Source organism: Octopus sinensis, linkage group LG3 (assembly GCF_006345805.1).
Source record: "Octopus sinensis linkage group LG3, ASM634580v1, whole genome shotgun sequence".
NCBI classification, from domain to species: Eukaryota; Metazoa; Mollusca; class Cephalopoda; order Octopoda; family Octopodidae; genus Octopus; species Octopus sinensis.
In genome coordinates this window covers 63,854,977-63,877,484 of record NC_042999.1, presented here as the reverse complement: position 1 = coordinate 63,877,484, position 22,508 = coordinate 63,854,977, and the positions used below count along the sequence as shown (strand labels likewise).

The 22,508-nt window shown below is 37.2% G+C and overlaps 1 protein-coding gene across 1 annotated transcript in view; it reads left to right on the top strand.

Annotated features, from left to right (window-relative positions):
- LOC115209106 (ADP-ribosylation factor-like protein 8B) overlaps positions 1-22,508 on the top strand; it is a 73,421-nt gene that overhangs the window by 40,514 nt on the left and 10,399 nt on the right. The window contains exon 2 of the mRNA XM_029777233.2: positions 3,194-3,348. Within this exon, the coding sequence (XP_029633093.1) occupies positions 3,194-3,348 (155 nt within the window). The remainder of the gene's footprint in view (positions 1-3,193; positions 3,349-22,508) is intronic.

The following is a 22,508-nucleotide window of genomic DNA, read 5'->3' as shown; positions in this document are numbered from 1 at the left end:
ACACATTTATCATCATCATAAAATGGATGTATGATGATATATATGGTGGGCTTCTTTTAGTTTCTGTTTACTAAATCCACTCATAAGGCTTTGATTGGCCCAAGACTATAATAGGAGGCACTTGCCCATAGTGTCATACAGTAAGACTGAAACCATAACCATGTAGTTGGAAAGCAAGCTTCTTAACCACACACATACTTCTGCCTTTAAAAAATTCTGACTCATTTTATAATGATCAGTTATATTAGGAAGGTTCCCTTTCCTTTTTTCCCCCGTTCATGCAATTTCTTTTAATGGAGTGTTATTTTAGAGTGTGTGAGTGATTGAATGTATTCATGTATGTGTATATATGTTCTGTTGGCAACAATATATACTGTTACAGAAGGATAATATCGACATGATGTTTGTATTATCCAACTGGTGTGTTACCATACTTGTTGTTGGAAACTCATGGTTAGGCAGAGATTTGGACTCTCCTGTACCCTGCTGTAACTATTACATCAACAGTTGATTAAATTAATCCCAGTTCTTGGTTAGTACTTTTATTGTCTCCGAGAGAGAGAGAGAGAGAGGGGGTGGGGAACTACCTCGCTTGGCAACAGGTGGGGGTTGGCGTCATGAAGGGCATCCAGCCGTAGAAAGCTTGCCACACGTATAGCGCTGCGCATATGTACATACATTTTTGTAGGCGCAGACATGACTGTGTGGTTAGGGAGCTTCCTTCCTAGCTACATGGCTTCGGGTTCAGTCCCACCGCGTGGCACTTTGGGCAAGTGTCTTCTGCTATAGCCCCGGGCTGACCGAAGTTTTGTGATTGAATTTGGTAGGTGGAAGTTACTGCTGTGTGTGTATATGTGCATATAGCTGCTTGTGCCTCTCAGAGAGAGAGAGAGAGAGAGGAAGAAAGAAAGAAAGACAGAGTTGATCATGGCAGGATTTGCACTCAGAACAAATTTGGTAAATTTCCTAAAGTGCTAATGATTTTGCCAATCAAACAACCCGAGGAAAAGTTTACTTAAGTCTCAGTATATTTTATATGTTAACATATACCAGAATTTCAATGTTCCATTTATCAAGCCTAACAAAGCCTCATTATCTGTACTTTGTAATCTTTCTTAAACAATTTTGATAACAGGGAATATGAATGATCTTTGACCGTCATTCTGTATTTAACAATTTAATTTTTATGCAGTGTCACTCACAGCAGAGTACCAACAAATAGCATTATAGACAGAGGAAATGAATTTGGTGTTGATAATGACAGCCAATCCTTGTTGACTTCTTAAAACTCTGACTTTACATTTTCAATCCTTTTATTTTCTCATATGGTTCCACATCAACTGGCATTTATATTTATATTCTTGCTGTCTTGCATTTTCTCTCATTCTCTCTCTCACCTATTCATTTTTACTCTCTTGCTCACTCATTCTTTCATACTTATCATTCACTCTATCACTCATCTACTGTTCTCTCCCTCTCTCTCATCATCAGAGCAGTTCTTATTTGCCAGACCTATAATCAGACGTTTCAGCTACAAACATCCAGTTTTCAGAGATTTTCTTTTTCTCCCCTTCATAGTATATCCAGGACTATATTATTCTTTTTTTTTTTTTTTTTGCAATATTTTCTGGAAGATTTGGCAACTTTCAAATATTCAACAAAGTTGCATGACCACACAAAAACCTCCCTCACTTGCTGATGTGAAATTTGTATCTATAGCAGAGACGGTTACAAGGAATAACAACCAGTAACCTGTACTTCTTTCAGCCAGGCATGGGCATCCTTTTTCAAGAAGCAGATTGCATGAGATATGGCTCATCATCAGGCAAGCTGTGCACTACTAAAAAACATTCAAAGAAATTTTTTTGCTGGTCTGCCAGTCAGAAAGTTCTGCTGACCACAGTCTGCTCATAACTGCTTTTAACCCTTTCATTACCAACCCGGCTGAAACTGGCTCTGGCTCTGAGTACAAATGTCTTGTTTTCATAAGTTCTGAATTAAAATCTTCCATCAAACTTTAATCACAATTTATGTTCCTAATACTAACTTAATGATAACTAAGTTATTTTTCTAAATTCTTTGTTATATTTAAAGTAACTGAAAGAAACACAGAGCATCTCAAAATAAATATAGTAACGAAAGGGTTAAACCAACCATGTTAGGCTGACCACATTCAGCAGTGAGTTGAGAGAACTAATGTTTATAATAGTTATTCTTTGGTTACCAAACAGGTAAACCTATCTTACACATACAACAGAGGAACCTCTGTGCGGTTGCTCAATCTGTTAGAAATAACAACCAAATCTCACCCTAATGCTTTTTCATCAAAGAATGCTGAGGTGTGTATCCAAACTGCCCTCCAATTTTTGAGGCATGCCTTCATAATTATTACCTGTCTTAGCTAGACATTTTAGTATACATGTTGTACCAGGCAATGAAGAACAAAACACAATGGAAACTAAAAGCACCAAATAGATAAAGCATACTTCCAGAAAAACAGAACACATGCAACTAGATACATCAGGCCATTTAACAAAACTTCTGTAAGGCCCCAATGTAGCTGTAGTGGTAACTGCATGCCTGGATCAAATGGCCCTACTTACTGGTCTCCTCTCCAGTGACAGTGCCCTTGATGTGCCTCCAACTTTACCCCCACTTCATAATGTTGCAAATCAGTATTATTTCAATGTTGTATTTTGTTTTTGTATTTGGTTTGTGAGATTCTTGATATGAATTCATGTGTTGAAACAGATTCTGTTGTATCTCATTACTAGTCAATTTAACACTTAAGCAATTAACTGATTGTTTGATTAATCATTGAGTCAATCAGGTTTGTCAAAGTTCATTCATCACCATTCATGTAGAGTTGATGGGGCATATTGACAAGGTCACAAATGGCTATGAAAGGATTTTGATAAACCTAGTTGATTGATTGATTAATTGACCAATCAATTAATCAAACAATCAGTTACTTAAGTAGTTAAATGTTAACAAATTTACTTAATAATAATAATAATAATAATAATAATAAAGAAGTGAAATAGAACCAGTGTGTGTATTTTTGGCATAAAGACCCATCTGAGATACAACAGAATAATTATTATTTAATGTTAAAAATCAAGTGTTTCAGTGTTGCATCCAATTTCATGTTTCAATATTATATGATGGTTTCTTTTGTTTATTTTGTTTCCAGTCTGGTCAGTTCAGTGAAGATATGATTCCAACAGTTGGTTTCAATATGAGAAAGATTACTAAAGGGAATGTGACAATCAAGTTATGGGATATTGGTGGTCAGCCAAGATTCCGTAGTATGTGGGAACGATACTGTCGAGGAGTCAATGCCATTGTGTAAGTATAGAATGCATAAATTTCTTCTTACTTTTTTTCATTAAAAGAAGGTATTGAATAGTGGTTTCAGTGCAAAAACTGATGTCTTTACAGTATTTAGTTATACACTTAAATTCTGTATTCAGAATGCCAATGCCAGCACCACCTTGACTGGCTTCGGTGCCGTTGGCACATGACCTGCTGTGCTTGAAGAGACCTATTGAGTCAAGTACATCAACATCGAAATAAATATCAAATGGAAATTGTAGTTGTTATACCTGTACTGGTGGCACATAAAAAGCACCATCCGAACGTGGCTTATGCCAGCGCCGCCTTCACTGGCTTCTGTGCCGGTGGCACGTAAAAAGCACCCACTAAACTCATGGAGTGGTTGGCATTAGGAAGGGCATCCAGCTGTAGAAACACTGCCAGATTAGACTGGAGCCTGGTGCAGCCTCCTGGCTTCCCAGACCCCAGTCGAACCATCCAGCCCGTGCTAACACGGAAAATGGACGTTAAACAACAACAATGATGATGATGATGAGATCCTTATGTGGTTGACTTTATCTTTCATCTTCCTTTAATTAATTACTGTTAAACTTTTAAACCAAATCTTATGATTTCAAGCCTATAGCCACTTGGAAAAAAATCTTTTAAAGTAACTAGACATATTTTCAGACTTTTTATCACCTTTAGGTAACACAAGTCTACCTCAACTGAATCATTTGAATGTCTAAACTAAGTACTAGGTGAAGCCACACCATCATAAGCACCACAAAGAGAACTTATGTAGCCACTCAAACTGCTTGAAATAGCAGTTAAATCACTCTCATATTACACTCTACAATAGTATTAGTATTTCCTATCCTTTTACTCTTAACCCTTTACAATTCAAATTACCCTATCAAATACAATGCTTATTTGTTCAAACTGTTTTGAGTTACTCATACATTATATCTTGCACCTCTAAGGTTTTGATGGTTATGTTTTAGAATGACATTGTAAAGTAGGTGTAAGAGGCTAGATCTGGCCAGTTCAAACATAAAACAAATAGAATATTTGGGCTGGGTATGGTTTATTTAAATGTTAAAGGATTAAGGAACCCTGGAAAGACATCCCATGTCTCAAGGAGCCCCTTTAAAATATTTTTTTCTTCTTAAATAAGAGAATAGACAAATCATAAAACTGCCTTTGAAAGATTTGGCAGTGTTAAATCTATCACACAATAAAGGGTTTAAGAAATTTCCATCTTAACCAAGACCTTGTTTAGATCTAATTTCCCTAAGAAGTTATTTTTCCAATAGGGTCACTTACATATAATTACACGTAAAAATAACTTCAAAATGCATTTGCACAGCTATATAATTTCTCACTGAACTCCTAACAACTTGTTACAGGACACTAGGCTCGGCTTCCAAGGATGGGTGTAGAATCTCCATTGGGAGACTCCACTCTACCTTTAAAAGGCAAAACGTACATATTGGGTAACATAGTCACTGATAAATATAAAAGAAAATCTTAAATGGTCACAGATGGGAAGTTTTGGGTCATAAGTCTGGCTAGATAATAAGGCAAAATCTAACTCATAGTGAAGTGGACAGGAGATGACCGCTTGTTTATATAAATCCTTCACTGATGATCATTTTGTCACCAGTTTTTTTGATACTGTAAGAAAGACAGCATGACACAGTAATGATTGCCTCTGTGTCTCTAGCAGTGTGACCCTTGCTTGTTTATACTTTCACTGGAATAATGGTTACTTTTAAGTTCTTTTAAAGTTTTCTACTTTTTTTTTCATGAGATATAGTTTTTTTTTTGTCAGTGTTACGACCTAGTGGCTATAACCCGAATTTACAAAAATCATCGAGGATAGGGTGAACCCAAAACAACACACCATGAAATTTTTTGTTAAATATTATTAACAATAATCAGCATAAAAACAGCTTACATACAAAACAAATATATACACAAACAAAAAGCAAATGCCACACCAGATGTGCAGTCAAAATGTTTACAAAGGTAACATATATAGAGAGTTCAGAAATTTGAACTCTGAATCCAGGTTTTTGGCCTCACACAAAACCTGGCCTCACAAATTTGGTTTTTCAAAAACATGAATTCCAAAAATTTGGATTTCATAAAATCTGGATTTCCATTTTAGTACAAATTCAGTTTTCAAACCTTGGATTTCGAACTTTGGACCCAGATGTAACACAGAAATTATTTAAAATCTGACAAACGTTCTGGCAAATTCCTGGAGCATAAAATAAATCCATAAATGCCTAACACAAAGCACAAAGTGCATAAACTAAACAGGCAATCATAGCTTCCAGAATCCAATTGAACAACTTTGTCTCACAGAAAAAACTGTCACAAAAAACTGGGGGTATAATTATCTCTGCTTATAAAGGTTTGCCAAGATCTAGCCAATTTGTTATAGTTTCTCAGTTTGGCAAACAACACCTAGATTCCCCCATTTTGACAATGGACTTCATCCTGACCTTACTGTGCAGCATGAAAAACTATTTACCTGTTTAACTTAACGTTATAATCTATAATTTCCTAACATCAGCCACTACAACTTTTACCCAGATAAGGAAAGACGTTAGTTATTCGGTTTAAACACATACACAAACACGTGTATAGACTCACTGATGCATACACACACATATATACATACCCATGCACTCTCACAAACACTTATTACATAACACTGTTGATCGTTCACATGTACAAACTCTAAGATAACTATAAGTTAAAACTTCAGACTTTTAACTTAGTTTAAACTAAACAATAGCCATAAAAATATTTATTGTCAATATTCTTTTATAATATTTAATTTATTCACTATCCTATCCATTAATCTACCTGCTGCTCGAAATGTCAGGGTTAAATATTAAAAGTTGTTGGTGGTGTGTGGTAATGGTAGATCCCATTGAAAATCTGTTTCTAATCTCTGTCTAAAGGTTCTTCTTTCTGTCTTCAGATTTAATTGTTCATTTATTTACAAAATTCTGTAAACAAGTCAGCAATTTCAGACTTTTTTATTTTATTTTTCATTTACACTTCTTTTACCATTAAATTAAACTCAGAACATCTTTCTCTGTCTGTCTGTCTCTCTATTTTGGAGATAAAAACTAATTTCCTCCTTTATGTTCTGTAAAATTTAGGCTATGAGATACACTTGTCTTGAGAAACTGTTCAAGACCTGGAGATAATCATTATAAACACTATTCATCATCATCATCATCATCATCGTTTAGCGTCCGTTTTCCATGCTAGCATGGGTTGGACGGGTCAACTGGGGTCTGTGAAGCTGGAAGGCTTCGTCAGGCCCAGTCAGATCTGGCAGTGTTTCTACGGCTGGATGCCCTTCCTAACGCCAACCACTCCGCGAGTGTAGTGGGTGTTTTTTACATGCCACCTGCACAGGTGCCAGACAGAGCTGGCGAACGGCCACGAACGGATGGTGCTTTTATGTGTCACCGGCACGGGGCCAGGCGATGCTGGCAACGGACACGAACGGATGGTGCTTTTACGTGCCACCGACACGGGGCCATTATTATGTTTGTTAATACTGTCAACAGTTACAAAGGTCTACAAAATACATCTGTGATGGCCACTTACCACTTGTCGGATATTATAAACTCATAACCTATTTTTTACCCAGCATATCTTTCATTTGAATTACATGTTCATGAAACCAAAAATTATAACACTCAGTTTTCTCAACTCCTTTAAGTGGAATCTTTTTCATAAGAACCGTAATTTATTGCATATTTGTCCAGTTAATGCCTTTTTACTTTAGTAATACAATTGCATATTTGTCCAGTTAATGCCTTTTTACTTTAGTAATACACAGTATAATCCCAGAGAACTGCTTGTGGTCCATACCAAAGTTTTGGTGCTCTACAGTGAGTTTCATAGATTTAAGGAAGTCAGTAATTTTTTTTTTTTATGTAAGACATTCTAAAATTTAAATCATTTAAAAGGAAATTTACATTTATCTTAATGAAGTTACAGGTGAATTTATATTTGATAGTCTATGACTATTTCCTCATGAATCTTGTGGACCACCTTCTAAAAAAAGGGTTGTGCATCACTGTTTGACATGGTTTGTCATATATTTCTTTGTTAACAAGCCTCTGTATTAATCATCTCACGCCTATCCATTATTAATGGTCCTCTGTATTCATTGATCATCTCACCATCATAAACACAACACTTCATGTAATCTGTCTTTTGTGTGAAGAAACTCTCTAACAGAATTGGCATTTCTCTGAACCTCCACTTCCTCACATCATTACTGCTATTACTAAATCCATCTACTTCCACTGTTAATTATCTCACCTATATAACCTGTCTACTACTTCCAATGATTCATCTCAGTAACAGATGGATTCAGATTAAAAGCTGCTTATAATTACTGTTAACTATTCTTCAATGCGTCTACTGCTCTTAATGTTTTGATTTCTAATGTGTCATTCTACTGAGATGTATTTGTATTGTTTATATATTTGTTGTATTAAGTTATTTCCTACCTCTTTCCGCTATGTTCAGTTGGAACAATAAATCTTTGCTAATTAGGACTTTAGCAGCTACTATGTCCACCTTCAAGTTTTTTGACTTAACCCTTTAGCATTTAAACTGGCCATATCTGGCCAAAAGTATTCTGCCTGTTTTATGTTCAAACTGGCCAGATCTGGTCTCTCACACCAACCCTACAATATCGTTTTAAAAATTAACAGCTACCTCATCAAAATCTCATAGCTACGAGATAATGCATGATTAGTTCAAAACAATGTGGATGAAGAAGCATTAACTTTGGCAGAATAATGCGAACACTAAAGGGTTTAACTCTGGGTCATTCTTCTAATTTTAAAACTACTTTAGCTCTTCAAGAAATTCTGTCAGAACCATGGCATTGCCGTAAGCATCTACCCTGATGCTTTCTAAATGGATATGATGGAAAGAATAGAATTATAGCGAAATCTGTTATAGATATCCACCTAGATATTTTAAATTCTTGACTTAGTTTAATTCTAGTCCTGACCCCCCTAATAATATCATTATACGTTGCTTGTATGGCATAATTAGTCAGCCAGCCATATCTGGCTTATACGTTGCTTGTATACCATTTTTAGCCAATCAGCCAGAGCTGATTTATTCATTACTTGTATCCATCAGTAGCCAGCCAGCCAGCTACATATGGTTTAAATACCATCATTAGTCAGCTAACCAGCCGTATCAGGCTTATGCATTGCTTGTATACCATGATCAGCCAACAAGATACACCTGGTTTAAACAGTGCTTGTATACCATTATTTACCAACCCACTACACCATGTAGAGGCACATGGCCTAGTGGTTAGAGCAGCGGACTCGTGGTCGAGGGTTCGCGGGTTCAAATCTCAGACAGGGTGATGTGTGTGTTTATGAGCGAAATACCTAAGCTCCACGCGGCTCCGGCAGAAGGTAATGGTGAACTTCTGCTGACTATTTCGCACAACTTTCTCTCACTCTTTCCTTCTGCATCTAGCAGACCAGCGTCCCATCCAGGTGGGGAACCTATACGCCAAGGAAACCAGCCCTTATGAGCCAGGCATGGCTCGAAAAGGAACAAAAACAAAACTACACCTGACTTCCCTATTATCTATTGCTTATTGTTACACTAGAATTTTATCTAACAGATTGCATAAATTTTTTAAACTATTAACCTCTTCTTAATGAATACTATTAATAATAACACATCTTTAAAATATAGTCCATCATATGCATTTCATTGTATTCTTTTTAGCTCTTTCTTAAATTCTAATACTTCCATAACCTGATTTTACTAGCTTCAAACATAATTTCAGTCACGTCATACTTGATGAGAAAAATATTTGAATAAGTAAAAGTCTAAAGAAAACTGGGGAATGCTTAGATAAGACTTAAGAAGTTTTTATCCTTATACACACACACACACACACACACACACACACACACACACACACATGTGCATACATATGTGTGTGTATTTGTATCCTATATGGATAGATAGTCCAAAAGCCTAGATTTTACATTACATCAATATTTCAGTATTCTGGATGTGATCATGCTGGACATGTAAGAGTTGAAAGGAACTTGTATGGAAAATATGTGGCAGGATCACTGAAGGGTGAGAGATAATTATCACCTCAGAGATGATAGTTGCACAGGAATCATTTTCAGCTGGAGCACAAAGTTTATGAGCTGCTCAGATGGCTCAGTAGATATAGTTGAGTTTGTTACCAAGGAAACCTGATGGGTGTTGGGGGTGGTTGAGGTGTTTGTAAAGAAGCTGGAATAAGGAAGGGATGAACAAAGTACACAGAGCTATTAGCAACAAAAGTGTGGTGCTGCATGATAGAGGAACATAGACACAAAAATTGGTGCTTCTATGAAAGCAGGAGAGAAATGAAATAAGAATGATCTGTGAGATATACAACGTTAATTTTCATGGAAGATGGAGTACAAGCAAGCTGAGAGTGCCTGGTCACTAAAGGTATCAGAAGATAAATACAAAACTTGTGTGAATAGCTAATGTATACTGATGATGGAAGATACCAGTGGCAGAGAAAGACAGAAGTGGTGAGGTCAAATTTCAAAATGTTCATTCTCCTTGATAAACTTATACAAAACCAATATCAATTGTAGTCATCATCATCATCATTTAAAGTCTGCTTTCCATGCTGGCATGGGTTGGACGAGTTAACTGAGGACTGGTGAACCAGATGGCTGCACCAGGCTCCAATCTGATCTGGCAGAGTTTCTACAGCTGGATGCCCTTCCTAACTCCAACCACTCCGAGAGTGTAGTGGGTGCTTTTACATGCCACCAGCACAAGGGCCAGTCAGGCGGTACTGGCAACAGCCATGCTCGAATGGTGTTTTTTACCTGTCACCTGCACAGGAGCCAGTCCAGCGGCACTGGCAACAACCTCACTCAAATGTTTTTTCACGTGCCACTGGCACAAGTGCAAGTAAGGCAATGCTGGTAACAATCACGTTCAAATAGTGCTTTTTACATGCCACCGGCACGGAAGCCAGTGGCAACGATCACGCTCACATGATGCTCTTAGCGCTCCACTGGCACAGGTGCCAGTCATCGAATTTGATTCGATACTGTACAATATCCCAACTCCTGTCAGAATGGAAAACTATTAAAATATTATTACAATTTCACACACACACATACCTACTTGTCTATCTATCTATCTATCTATCTCTCTCTCTCTCTCTCTCTCTCTCTCTATATATATATATATATATAATATATATATATATATATTAGTTAAAATTAATTTTAAAGTTTTGGAATGAGAACTAGTGGAATGGTTAATTCAGTTCAGAAGTCCTTGTAAAACTATGACAGTGCACTCACTGTAGAAATATATCAGAACAATGAAGTAATCTTACATGATCCATTTTCAACTTAGACGCAGTCGATATAATGTCTAGAGCTGATTTTCAAGGAGAGAGAAATACCAAATATCTCATCTGAAGACTATTTATCATTTTCAGCTTTATTGGCTGGCAGACTGCCAACTAAGAATTCTTCACTTATTCCATTTTTTCTTTTCAAGACGATGCAGCTTAGCATCTCCAGTGTTAACCTCATTCAATAGACAAATCCAAAGATTGTAATTCTTCAACTTTAAAGTGTTGAAATTATCAAATTCCATATATCTGTATATAATTGTGGACTTACACTTTTTGAGTGATAAAGAATTACATGATCTAAATTTAATTAATAAGAAATCATCATCATCGTTTAACGTCCGCTTTCCATGCTAGCATGGGTTGGACGATTTGACTGAGGACTGGCAAACCAGATGGCTGCACCAGACTCCTATCTGATCTAGCAGAGTTTCTACAGCTGGGTGCCCTTTCTAACACCAACCACTCTGAGAGTGTAGTGGGTGCTTTTACATGCCACCGGCACGAGGGCCAGTCAGGTGGTACTGGCAACAGCCACACTCAAATGGTGTTTTTTACATGCCACCTGCACAGGAGCCAGTCTAGCCGCATTGGCAACAACCTTGCTCTAATGTTTTTTCATGTGCCAGTAAGGCAACGTTGTAAAGATCACACTCAAATGGTGTCTTTTACGTGCCACCAGCATGGAAGCCAGTTTGCTGCTCTGGCAGCGATCATGCTTGGATGGTGCTCTTAGCACTCCACTAGCACGGATGCCAGTGATCAAATTTGATTTTGATTTCACTTGCCTCAACAGGTCTTCGCAAGCAGAGTTTAGTTCCAGTGAAGGAAAAGTATGCATAAGTGGGCTGGTTATACCCCTGGCATAGGCTACGAGGTTATGGTCTCACTTGGCTTGCCGAGTCTTCTCAAGCACAGCATATTTCCAAAGGTCTCGATCACTAGTCATTGCCTCAGTGAGACCTAATGTTCGAAGGTCGTGCTTCACCACTTCACCCCAGGTCTTCGTGGGGCTACTTCTTCCACAGGTTCCCTCAACGCTAGGGTGTGGCACTTTTTATACAGCTATTCACATTCATTCTTGCCACATGTCCATACCAGCGCAGTCATCTCTCTTGCACACCACATCTGATGCATCTTAGGTTCAACTTTTCTCTCAAGGTACTAACACACTGTTGAGTATGCACACTGACATTATACATTGGAACATACTGGCTTCATTCCTTGTGAGCTTACGCATGTCCTCAGCAGTCACGGCCCATGTTTCACTGCCATGTAGCATGGCTGTTCGTACACATGCGTCATACAGTCTACTGTTTACTCTGAGCGAGAGGCCCTTTGTCACCAGCAGAGGTAAGAGCTCTCTGAACTTTGCCCAAGCTAAAGAAATGAAAGTGAAAATCCACCACTTCTTTGCTTAATGTCAGAGAACAGTAATTTAGCTCTGTCATGAAGCTGAATGAATTATACCTTTGCAAAGATGTACTATAAAAAAAAATCATTGTCCTTAACACCATCACCAGGCCTTTGGCTTCATGTTTTTGCAAGCATTCAAATCAAATTTTCAGTCAGTTTTATCTTCATGTGCTGTTCATTACTGGATTAATGTGTACCATTGTTTCTTCTTCCCCCAACCCTTTTTTTTTTTTTTGTCACCAACAGTCTTAGAAGATCATGAATGCTACTCTCCCCACCCCCACCCCGAAATCATTAAAAGCATTTTGCCCAGCATGCTAACGTTTCTGCAGTGAATTTGAACTCTCAATTCACTTGGGAAGAGACCAGATGGTCTTACCCTCTGTCCCTGGAGAGATGCCACATCTGGGGTGCCACAGTCTGTGACTTCTTTGTTCTCTCCCACATCCTGGATCTGTGGTAAATGGTGTGGGATAGAGGCGGTACAGATTCCGTAACCAAACGAAACAAAACCCTGAAGTATTGAGACCTAGCAGTGAACTCTCTCTTCCAGCCTATGGCATTTGAGACGTTTGAAGGGGCTGGGCCGTTAATGGCGAAGTTCTTGTCATCATTGGCAGCTCACCTTACAGAGGTGTCAGGTGACGCCCGTAAGGGTGCTTCCTCAAAGTAATAGCATGAACGTGTTAGCTTGTTTCAGTAGGTTCTGTTGAATCTTGTAGTGGGCGACCAATTGAGGCACTTGGTGTTGCATTGATGTTATACAGGGTGTTCAAAAAGTCTCTCCACAGTGAATTTTTTTTTTATTCAGCGTATCACCATGGCGCTACTTCAAGAGTTTTTCAGTGAATGGATTATTTCTGGCCACTAAGATCAGCTGATTTAACACTGCCAGACTTTTATGTCTGGGGAGCAAGTAATGGATCAGTGTGCAAGATTCGCCTGAAAACCATTACATAGTTACCTCAGAGAGTCTTTCTGAACACTATATATATATATATATATATATATATATATATATATATGTGCATGTGTGTATATATATCATCATCATCATCATTTAGCGTCCGTTCTCCATGCTAGCATGGGTTGAATGGTTCAACTGGGATCTGTGAAGCTGGAAGGCTTCATCAGGCCCAGTCAGATCTGGCAGTGTTTCTACGGCTGGATGCCCTTCCTAACGCCAACCACTCCGTGAGTGTAGTGGGTGCTTTTTACGTGAAATCTAATATAGGATAAAATTTTTTTTTTAATTTTATCAATGGCCAGCATATTAAAAAATACCTTTAAAAGTTAAATTATAAACAACTTATAAATAAGGGCTAATGAAAAAATTTCTTATGCCGAAAATTGGACATATTGTCCATTTACCATATAATTTTTCCCAGTATGCACGCTACTCGAAAAAAGGTCGACAGAAAATCTCTAAAAAATTCCATTATTACCATATCGGACCGATTTCAGGGTTAGTTCAAAAAGAACCCTCCCTTCGTCAGTGATACGTGTAGCAAAGAAGTAATTGAGATACTTACTCATACCCATGGAAAAAGCAAACACTAAGTCATGAGCACAACTAAGTACCCCAAATAAATCCAAAATAGAAATACTCCAGCCCATTCAAGACATGTGCGATTTGAACTGAGGCACTCACAGAGTGGGAGAGTCCAGAAGTGAACACTATTAAATTTATATCTAATATAGGATAAAATTTTTTCGAAAAAAAATGTTATCAATGACCAACATATTAAAAAATACCTTTAAGGGAAATGGAAATTAATTAAAATTTACATTTCCAGTGGTCTAAAGTATAAAGATTTAGTCAAAAAGACTATATATTAGTCATACGATATAGTGTATATTTAAACACATGAGGAATCCACTCATAGGAATTCTACATTTTAGGCAAAATAATTTCCATTTTTCAATTTTGTTCCTGTCGAATTTTATCCCTAATTTTTGTGGGTGTCTTTTACGTGAACCTAGCTGTTCTTTCTAGCGTGTAGAATTCCTATGAGGATTCCTTATGTGTTTAAATAAATCATTTTGCCTAAAATGTTTTTCATTTTTCAATTTTGTTCCTGTCAAATTTTATCCCTAATTTTTGTGGTTATAGAACCTAGCTGTTCTTTCTAGCATGTAGAATTCCTATAAGTGGATTCCTCGTGTGTTTAAATAAATATATATATATATATATATATATATAGATAGATAGATAGATAGATAGATAACTTTCGTAAAATATATTCCTTTTCGCTGATTTATTACAAATTATAACAATTATTTTGTACTTCCCGATATGATCTGTAATTGTTTATTCACTACTCTCACAATTTAATACCTTATCCCTCATGATATTAAAACTCATCTGAGATAGATTATGCTTTCTATCACTTCACAATCATTATGATAAACACTAGTAATATATACAGGTCGAGTCAGCAGGCTATATCTTAACAAAGAAATTACATATAGTTTGGAACCAGTATGATCGCTCGACTTTGTGGTAGAAATACAACCAGATTAACCTGAAATTACGCCTCGCTCTCTTAAAGGAAAGACACATTGGATAATGTCGTTATTGGCTGTTTGAAAAGGAGGAGGGGTGCCTGAGTGGACTGTAACTTCTAGGTCGTATTTAATCACATGCCCACCAAACAATTTCTGAACTGCCAAAAGCTACCTGTAAAAGGGAAATAAACTGTTTTATTGTTAAATTAACTCCCTTATCAAGCGATAGTAACACTTCAAAATATTTGATATTTATTTCTTTACTACCCACAAGGGGCTAAACATAGAAGGGACAAACCAGGACAGACAAATGGATTAAGTCGATTACATCAACCCCCAGTGCGTGACTGGTACTTATTTAATCGACCCCAAAAGGATGAAAGGCAAAGTCGACCTCGGCGGAATTTGAACTCAGAACATAAACGACAGACGAAATATTTGATATTTATATCTCTGTTCGAGGTTGAACCACTTTACTGGTGTGTGTGTGTGTGTTTCTGCTTTTAATTTTTGAGATTCTAAGTCCATCGCAGTATTCAAGCCAGTCATTGACATTGAGGTTACGACAGTTCCAGAGATTTGTAAGTATGTGCGTGTGCTAATGTCTATATCATTATAATTATTTAATATCCATGGTTTCTACGGCTGAATGCCCTTCCTAACACCAATCACTTCGCAGTGTATAGTGGGTGCTTTTAACGTGACACTGGCACTTTTACGTGGCGCCGGCATGGACACTTGTATATGGCACCAGCACCCACGAGCACGTAAGACTAGGATCTAGCTGAGAGAGGGATGTAGAAGATATGCCTGTGTGCACGGACGGCCTCAATTTTACTTAGCCTGACGTATCTTTTCAAACACAGCAAACCGCCAGAAGTCTTAGTCATTTGTCATCTCCTCTGAGGCCCAAAGTCTGAAGATCTTTTCTCACCACTTCATCCCACATCTTCCTGGGTCTACCTCTTCCGTATGTTCCCTCCACAATTATACTTCAGCACTTTTTGTTGCAGCTGTCCTCATCCATATGCATCACATGACCATATCAGCACAGTCCTCTCTCTTGCGCACATCTAATGCCACTTATACATAACTTTTGCTTAAATCATTTACACTCTGTCATACATGCATACTGACAATAACCATCCACTGGAGCATGCTGGTTTCATTTCTTTGAGGCCTTCACATGTCCTCTATAGTCATATGCCATCATCACCATGCCAGTTGTGTGAATTTGTTCATTCTGAGAACTTAAATTAAGAATCTTTTGAATGTTTTACAAATCTTCAATGTACCATTAATCAGTTGAATTTGAAGAATGCAAGTCTATTTGGTTTTTTCTGAGAAAGCTCCAGCATGAGTACATGTATGTAGACAGTGATGGCCAACTCTTTTATCTTTTACTTGCTTCAGTCATTGGACTGTGGCCATGCTGGGATCTGCCTTGATGGATTTAGTCTAACAAATCAACTCCAGTACTTATTAAGCCTGTATTTCATTGGTCTCTTCAGCTGCACTTGCAGGGATATAAACAAACCAATGCCAGTTGTTAAGCAATGGTAGTACACACACACACACACATGTATACACATGACTGGCTTCTAGCCTGTTTCTGTCTACCAAAAACATTTGGCACTGTACTACAAATTTCGTCTATAGATCTTTAGCCATTGTATAGTCAGAGGCAAACACCTTGTTCTGGGTATAACTTTCAACTGCATCCAGTAGTGGAGCCCTGGTTTAGGAGTTCCTGGGTCTTTAGGAGTGTGAAACCGCCTCTTCGTCAATATCATTCCTAGGTCTAGTGGCAGACAAGGCTCTTCAGTTCTTAAGTTGCTCATGTAAGAGAGGGTAACTCAATACAGATCCTGTGTTCTGATAACTACTGAGCTTATGGTACTTGTTTTACCAAACTAATACAAGTTTGACAGACAAGAGAGTAGAACTGGCTCTGTAAAAAACCATGCCCATGAAAATAATAAACCCCTGCTGCTTTGTGAGCTAATTTACTGAACAGTTTAAAAGGGCTAAGGGAAGTAAACCCCTACAGAAAATCTGTAGGGAGGAACCCTAAGATAGATATGTGCAGTCATACTTAACCATTATTTGGCATCCTCTACAGCTCCATTGTTGGTGCAAATGTATTGACTTGTCTTTCCTTTCTGTGAGTGGAAAGGTCATAAGTGCACTTGGAGTCAGGTACTTGCTTCTGGAAACACCCCAGACACAGCAGAGATGGCTAAGTTACTGGTTCAGCAATACTGTCAACAAACGACAAAAAAGGCCAACCAAATATTTTGTTGGTGTATTTAGTATCTTCATGAACAGAAAAAGAGGAATCAACCAGACTAGTTTCAATCCTTTGTTGAGATTTCAGCAGTAACTAAGAACCTTTGTTGATTGTTTCTAGTGTCTATGAAGATAGTGCTTATAAGATTTCTCTAAATGCTTAATTAAATTGGAAAGACCAATTTGCATATATGAGTCATAACAACTAATTTGAATTTTAAAAAATACTAGTTCATTAACAATGTTATAAAGCTGTACAGTACTTCAGAATATATCTATAGATTGTGAGCTATCGTTATGTATAGACAGATGTAAATTCTTTGTGTATACTAGTCTCAGCCAGTTATTACTTGGTATAGAAGGCTATAGGTACAAGTATGGCAGCATGATAAAAAGTTAACCTTCACAGCCACATGGTTCTGAGTTCAATTCTTTTGCATAGACCTTCAGGCAAGTGCCTGGAGTTGGTTAATTTCTTATGAACATGGTTCTGCAGATGAAAATTGTACAGAAGTCTGTCATGTCTGTGTGTTTGTTTGTGTGTGTGTTAGTGAAAAATGTACACAGCTATAAAAGTGGTAAACTGATGCTTTCAAACAAATATACCTATTTCTTTACTGCCCACAAGGGGCTAAACACAGAGAGGATAAACAAGGACAGACAAACGGAGTAAGTCTATTACATCGACCCCAGTGCATAACTGGTACTTAATTTATCGACCCTGAAAGGATGAAAGGCAAAGTCGACCTCGGCGGAATTTGAGCTCAGAACGTAACGGCAGACGAAATACGGCTACACAGTTCGCCCGGCGCGCTAACGTTTCTGCCAGCTCGCCGCCTTTCAAACAAATATACCTTGTAGTTATTACTCTAGAGTTACACAGGCATTCTGTGGTCATTTTTGCCATTGTAAATTAGTGATTGACATGTTGGAAATTTGTAACTAACACTATTGTCTACAAAGTGCTTGATATAAAATGTGTGTTTATATGTACAAAACCTGCATTCAATACAATGTTTAGTTTATATGTAAACAGTTAGTGATTCACTTGTTTTTTACTGCATCTTAGTATCACACATACACATAAAATATGCATGTGATCTTGTGAGCTATCTCAGATTTCACATGCGTAATATGTATACGTAAGTTAATCACTAACTGTTTACTTGTGTCTGTTTGTAGTTAGACATCACTGTGTGGTTAAGATTTTTGCTTTGCAACCACACAGCTTTGGGTTCTGTCCTGCTATGCAGCACCTTGGGCAACTGTCTTCTATAGCTCTGGACTGTCCAATACCATGTGAATAAAATTGGTGGGCAGAAACTGTATAGGACGGTGAGCTGGCAGAAACGTTAGCCCACCAGGTGAAATGCTTAGCAGTATTTCGTCTGCTGCTATGTTCTGAGTTCAAATTCTGCCACGGTCAACTTTGCCTTTCATCCTTTTGGGGTCGATAAATTAAGTACCAGTTACGCACTGGGGTCAATATAATCGACTTAATCCCTTTATCTGACCTTGTTTGTTCCCTCTACGTTTAGCCCCTTCTGGGCAATAAAGAAATAAGAAACTGTATGGAAGCCTGTTGTGTCTGTTCTTTGTGAATCTTTACACTCTGTGCATAAAAATTCTGAGCTTACCAATTAGTGGCATTGTGTTGACATTACCTGTCAAAAAGGTCATCTTCTAGCTTTGTGCTTTAAAGATGAGTGAAAAGAAAAAAAAATTTAACTGTTAAACAAGGTAACGGTTAATGACAGGAAGGGCATTCCACTTTTAATGCTTCAACAATACATATTCATCTAACCCATGCTAGCAAGTAAAAATGGAAATAAAACAAAAGGACAGATGAACAAATGAGGGCTAGCCTTATTAATAAGTACAAAACAAAAATAGTCTCGTTATAGCCTTGTTTTTATTAGGATTTTGTGACAGTTGGAGGTTAAATATAAGTTTTGATGACACTTTAAGAACATGGTGTTAGTGTCCACTTATGCTCATCAGTAAGAGCATCTTTGACAAAAGGATTGTGATATCCCTTGTGATAGTTTTGCCTTTCATCAATTTGGAATCATTAAAATAAACTACTGGACCAAATTGTTAACGTTTGGCAAGAATACTTTGCAGAATTTGTTCCTGCTCTTTGTAGATCGTTGGTGTTTTTAGCAGAGTTTGCTCTGTTGCAAGTGATTGGGACAAGTCTCTTTTTGAAGATAACTTCCTACCTTTCTCCCAACAATTTCAGAGGCCCTGGAGGGGAAAAAAGAAAAAAAAAATACTAAACTGATTGCCAAAAGTAAAACTTCAAACAGTGTCAAAGCTATACTTCATTGACATTTTAAAATTTTACCAGGAAATAGATTTAACTATTATGTGATCTGTTAAACTAGAACATTTAAGTAAGGTATTTCAAAGTAGTGTGAAATTCCCTAAGAATATTTCTGATGTAATTAATGTAAATTGAAAATAATCAAGAATTTAGGATTTAGTTTACTTTTCTTGAAGCTGGTGTTTGAATCTTAACAGAATGGGTCTTATGTAAATTATGATGAAAGCGTGTTAAAAGTGTGTTTAAAGCAGACCCCCTTTTCCCGGTTGATTTTGTCAAATTTACTTTGGCATGTGACTTTTTAAATTCATAGTGCAATGCCTTTAAAACCACTTTGTGCAGTATGATCAAAAATCAAAATTAAATAATGATTAAGGCTGTTTTTATTTCCACGTGGGTCACATTAAGAAAATGGAAGATTTTTCTCTCCAAAAGCTATAAAGAAAGATGCTGATATTTTTAACCAACAAAATCATTTTTATTTTTAAAGTCCAGTCTGACATACAACTTAGAATATTAAACCAGTGTTATATTCTTCACATCATCTAGTTTGTGAATCCCAATAAAACTGCTTCCCTCTGTGAACATGTTATACTTAGTAATAAGAAGTAGAGTTTTATTCCAGGAGCAATCATGTGTACGCATAAACTACGTCATTTTATTGATATACTTTGATCATTACCCTAGAATACAATCTGTGTTGAGTCACCACTCTATTATATGATCAGTTATGAAATCAATAAACATTTCATTCTTGTTCCATAAGCAATAAACACCAAAAAACAAATATCATTTCAATTATGTTATTTTGGTGGGATGGTGGAGGGTTTAATTAAAACTATTTTATTCCAGTAACTATTTGTTACATGGATTTTTATCACAGATCTTGTGAGTTTTTGTTGTATTTTTTCTATTTTAATTTTCTTCATTTTTTTTTTTTCATTTTTGTTTTTATTATTCATTGGTATTGATTATCTGTCGAGTTGTTGCTTGTTCTTGATTAAGTGGTGATGTATTTTTATGGTTTGTTGTTTACTTAGAGAGGAAACAGCTGTCAGCCTTTCCAATGTACAACTTCTCGAAATAAGACTGTTAATAGTTCATTATTTCTGGAATAATATTCAGTTTTTACTCATCATATTTATTTGACTCACAGGAGTTTTTCTTTTACTGTTTGGTATTCATGGTAAAATATAGAAGTCCTGGCTATTCCTCTGAAAGTAGAAGCTTTCGATATAGCTTTTACTCTTTTCAGTCATGTGACTGTGGCCATGCTGGAGCACTGCCTTTAGTCGAGCAAATCGACCCCAGGACTTATTCTTTGGAAGCCTAGTACTTATTATATTGATCTCTTTTGCCGAACTGCTAAGTTACAGGAATGTAAACACACCAGCATCAGTTGTCAAGCAATGTTCAGGGGACAAACACAGACACACAAACATATACACACACATACATATATACAACGGGCTTCTTTCAGTTTCCGTTTACCAAATCCACTCACAAGGCTTTGGTCGGCCCGAGGCTATAGTAGAAGACACTTGCCCAAGGTTCCACGCAGTGGGACTGAACCCAGAACAATGTGGTTCATAATCAAGCTACTTACCATACAGAGCTTTTGGTGAGCAAAACACAACTTTCCAATATTACTCACTTCTTACCAAGTGTTTATTAAAACTGTTTAAACATCGCTTAAATCTGAAGATTTGATTTTCATTAAAGCTATTTCAGTTCACTTCTACTGTCACTTTTCTGAAGGTAGGCTTGGATATTGCAACTTACATTCTTATGCTTCAATAAAACCTACGGCCTTGTGACTTGAGTAAAAAAAAAAATCATTATTAGTCATATTTACATCAGTTATCACTACTCTGTAGAGTACACACAGTCTAGGCTGTTGCCAGCTAGAAGTTAGTCAGTGCGTTTGATAAATAAGGATAATATTGTAAACTGGAGTAGTGCAATGGCTGTGAGGTTATGATATAGGATTACTGTTGACAACATTGTTACCAGTTCAAATTATTATTATTGTCATCTTTGAATATTGTCAACGTTCACTAGAGCAACATACATAATTGTGCTTCAAAAACAACTTGCTAGAAATAGCATCCAAACCTCTTTCAAATCATACCTTGCTGTCTTGGATATTGTAGTCCCAAATCTCTCTATATATAAACAGCAAAATATCTGTCTGTGTGTGTGTGTCCTTTATACAAATCCACAATTTTTCAGTTAGATGGCTTGCACTTTCTATAGTCATTCAAAATCATCAAGGGTGGTTGTGCACATCTTTACATTTCCCCAGTCACCCCGCAAAGCCATTAAAAAATCAATAGAAATGACTTTTTTGTGAATTTTCTATCCAAAACCCAATCAAAATGCCCGAAACTTGATATGCCAATTGAATGCCAGCTAGCTGTATGAGATTGGTCGGAGATTTACAGCTGCACACGCACGCAGCTGTATATGCATGCACTAGCACTATATAGTAGAATGACTTCAGGGTCACATACCTCTCTGATGAAGGCTTATTTGGGGTTAATAAACTGCTGCTTATTTCAGTTTGGCTGGCTGACAAAGAGGTTCAATTCCTACACCGACCAAGTTTTTATGTTGAATGACATACACATGTAAATAAAACATACCCTATTAATATTCAGATTTACAGAACTCATGCCACATATACTAGAATAAGAAATAGTTAAAAAATATACCTAAAATATTATAACAACTGTTATTCTTGAATGAAAATACTGTTGTTAAATCCAAGATTAACTCTGATTAAGCTGACTATTTACTTTTGATTGTATAAATGAGTCAATCTCATAGGTTGTATTTTCATATATGCTTCTCATTTAAGTCAATCTTTTTAGCTCAATTCTTTCTATCTACAAGATCATCATCGTTTAACGTCCGTTTTCCATGCTAGCACAGGTTGGACGGTTCGACCGGGGTCTGGGAAGCCAGGGGCTGCCCCAGGCTCCAGTCTGATCTGGCAGTGTTTCTGCAGCTGGATGCCCTTCCTAATGCCAACCACTCCACGAGTGTAGTGGGTGCTTTTTACGTGCCACCTGCACAGGTGCCAGGGGAGTCCGGCATCGGCCACGATCGGTTGGTGCTTTTAACGTGCCACCGGCACGGAGGCCAGCCAAGGCGGCGCTGGCATTGGCCACGTTCGGATAG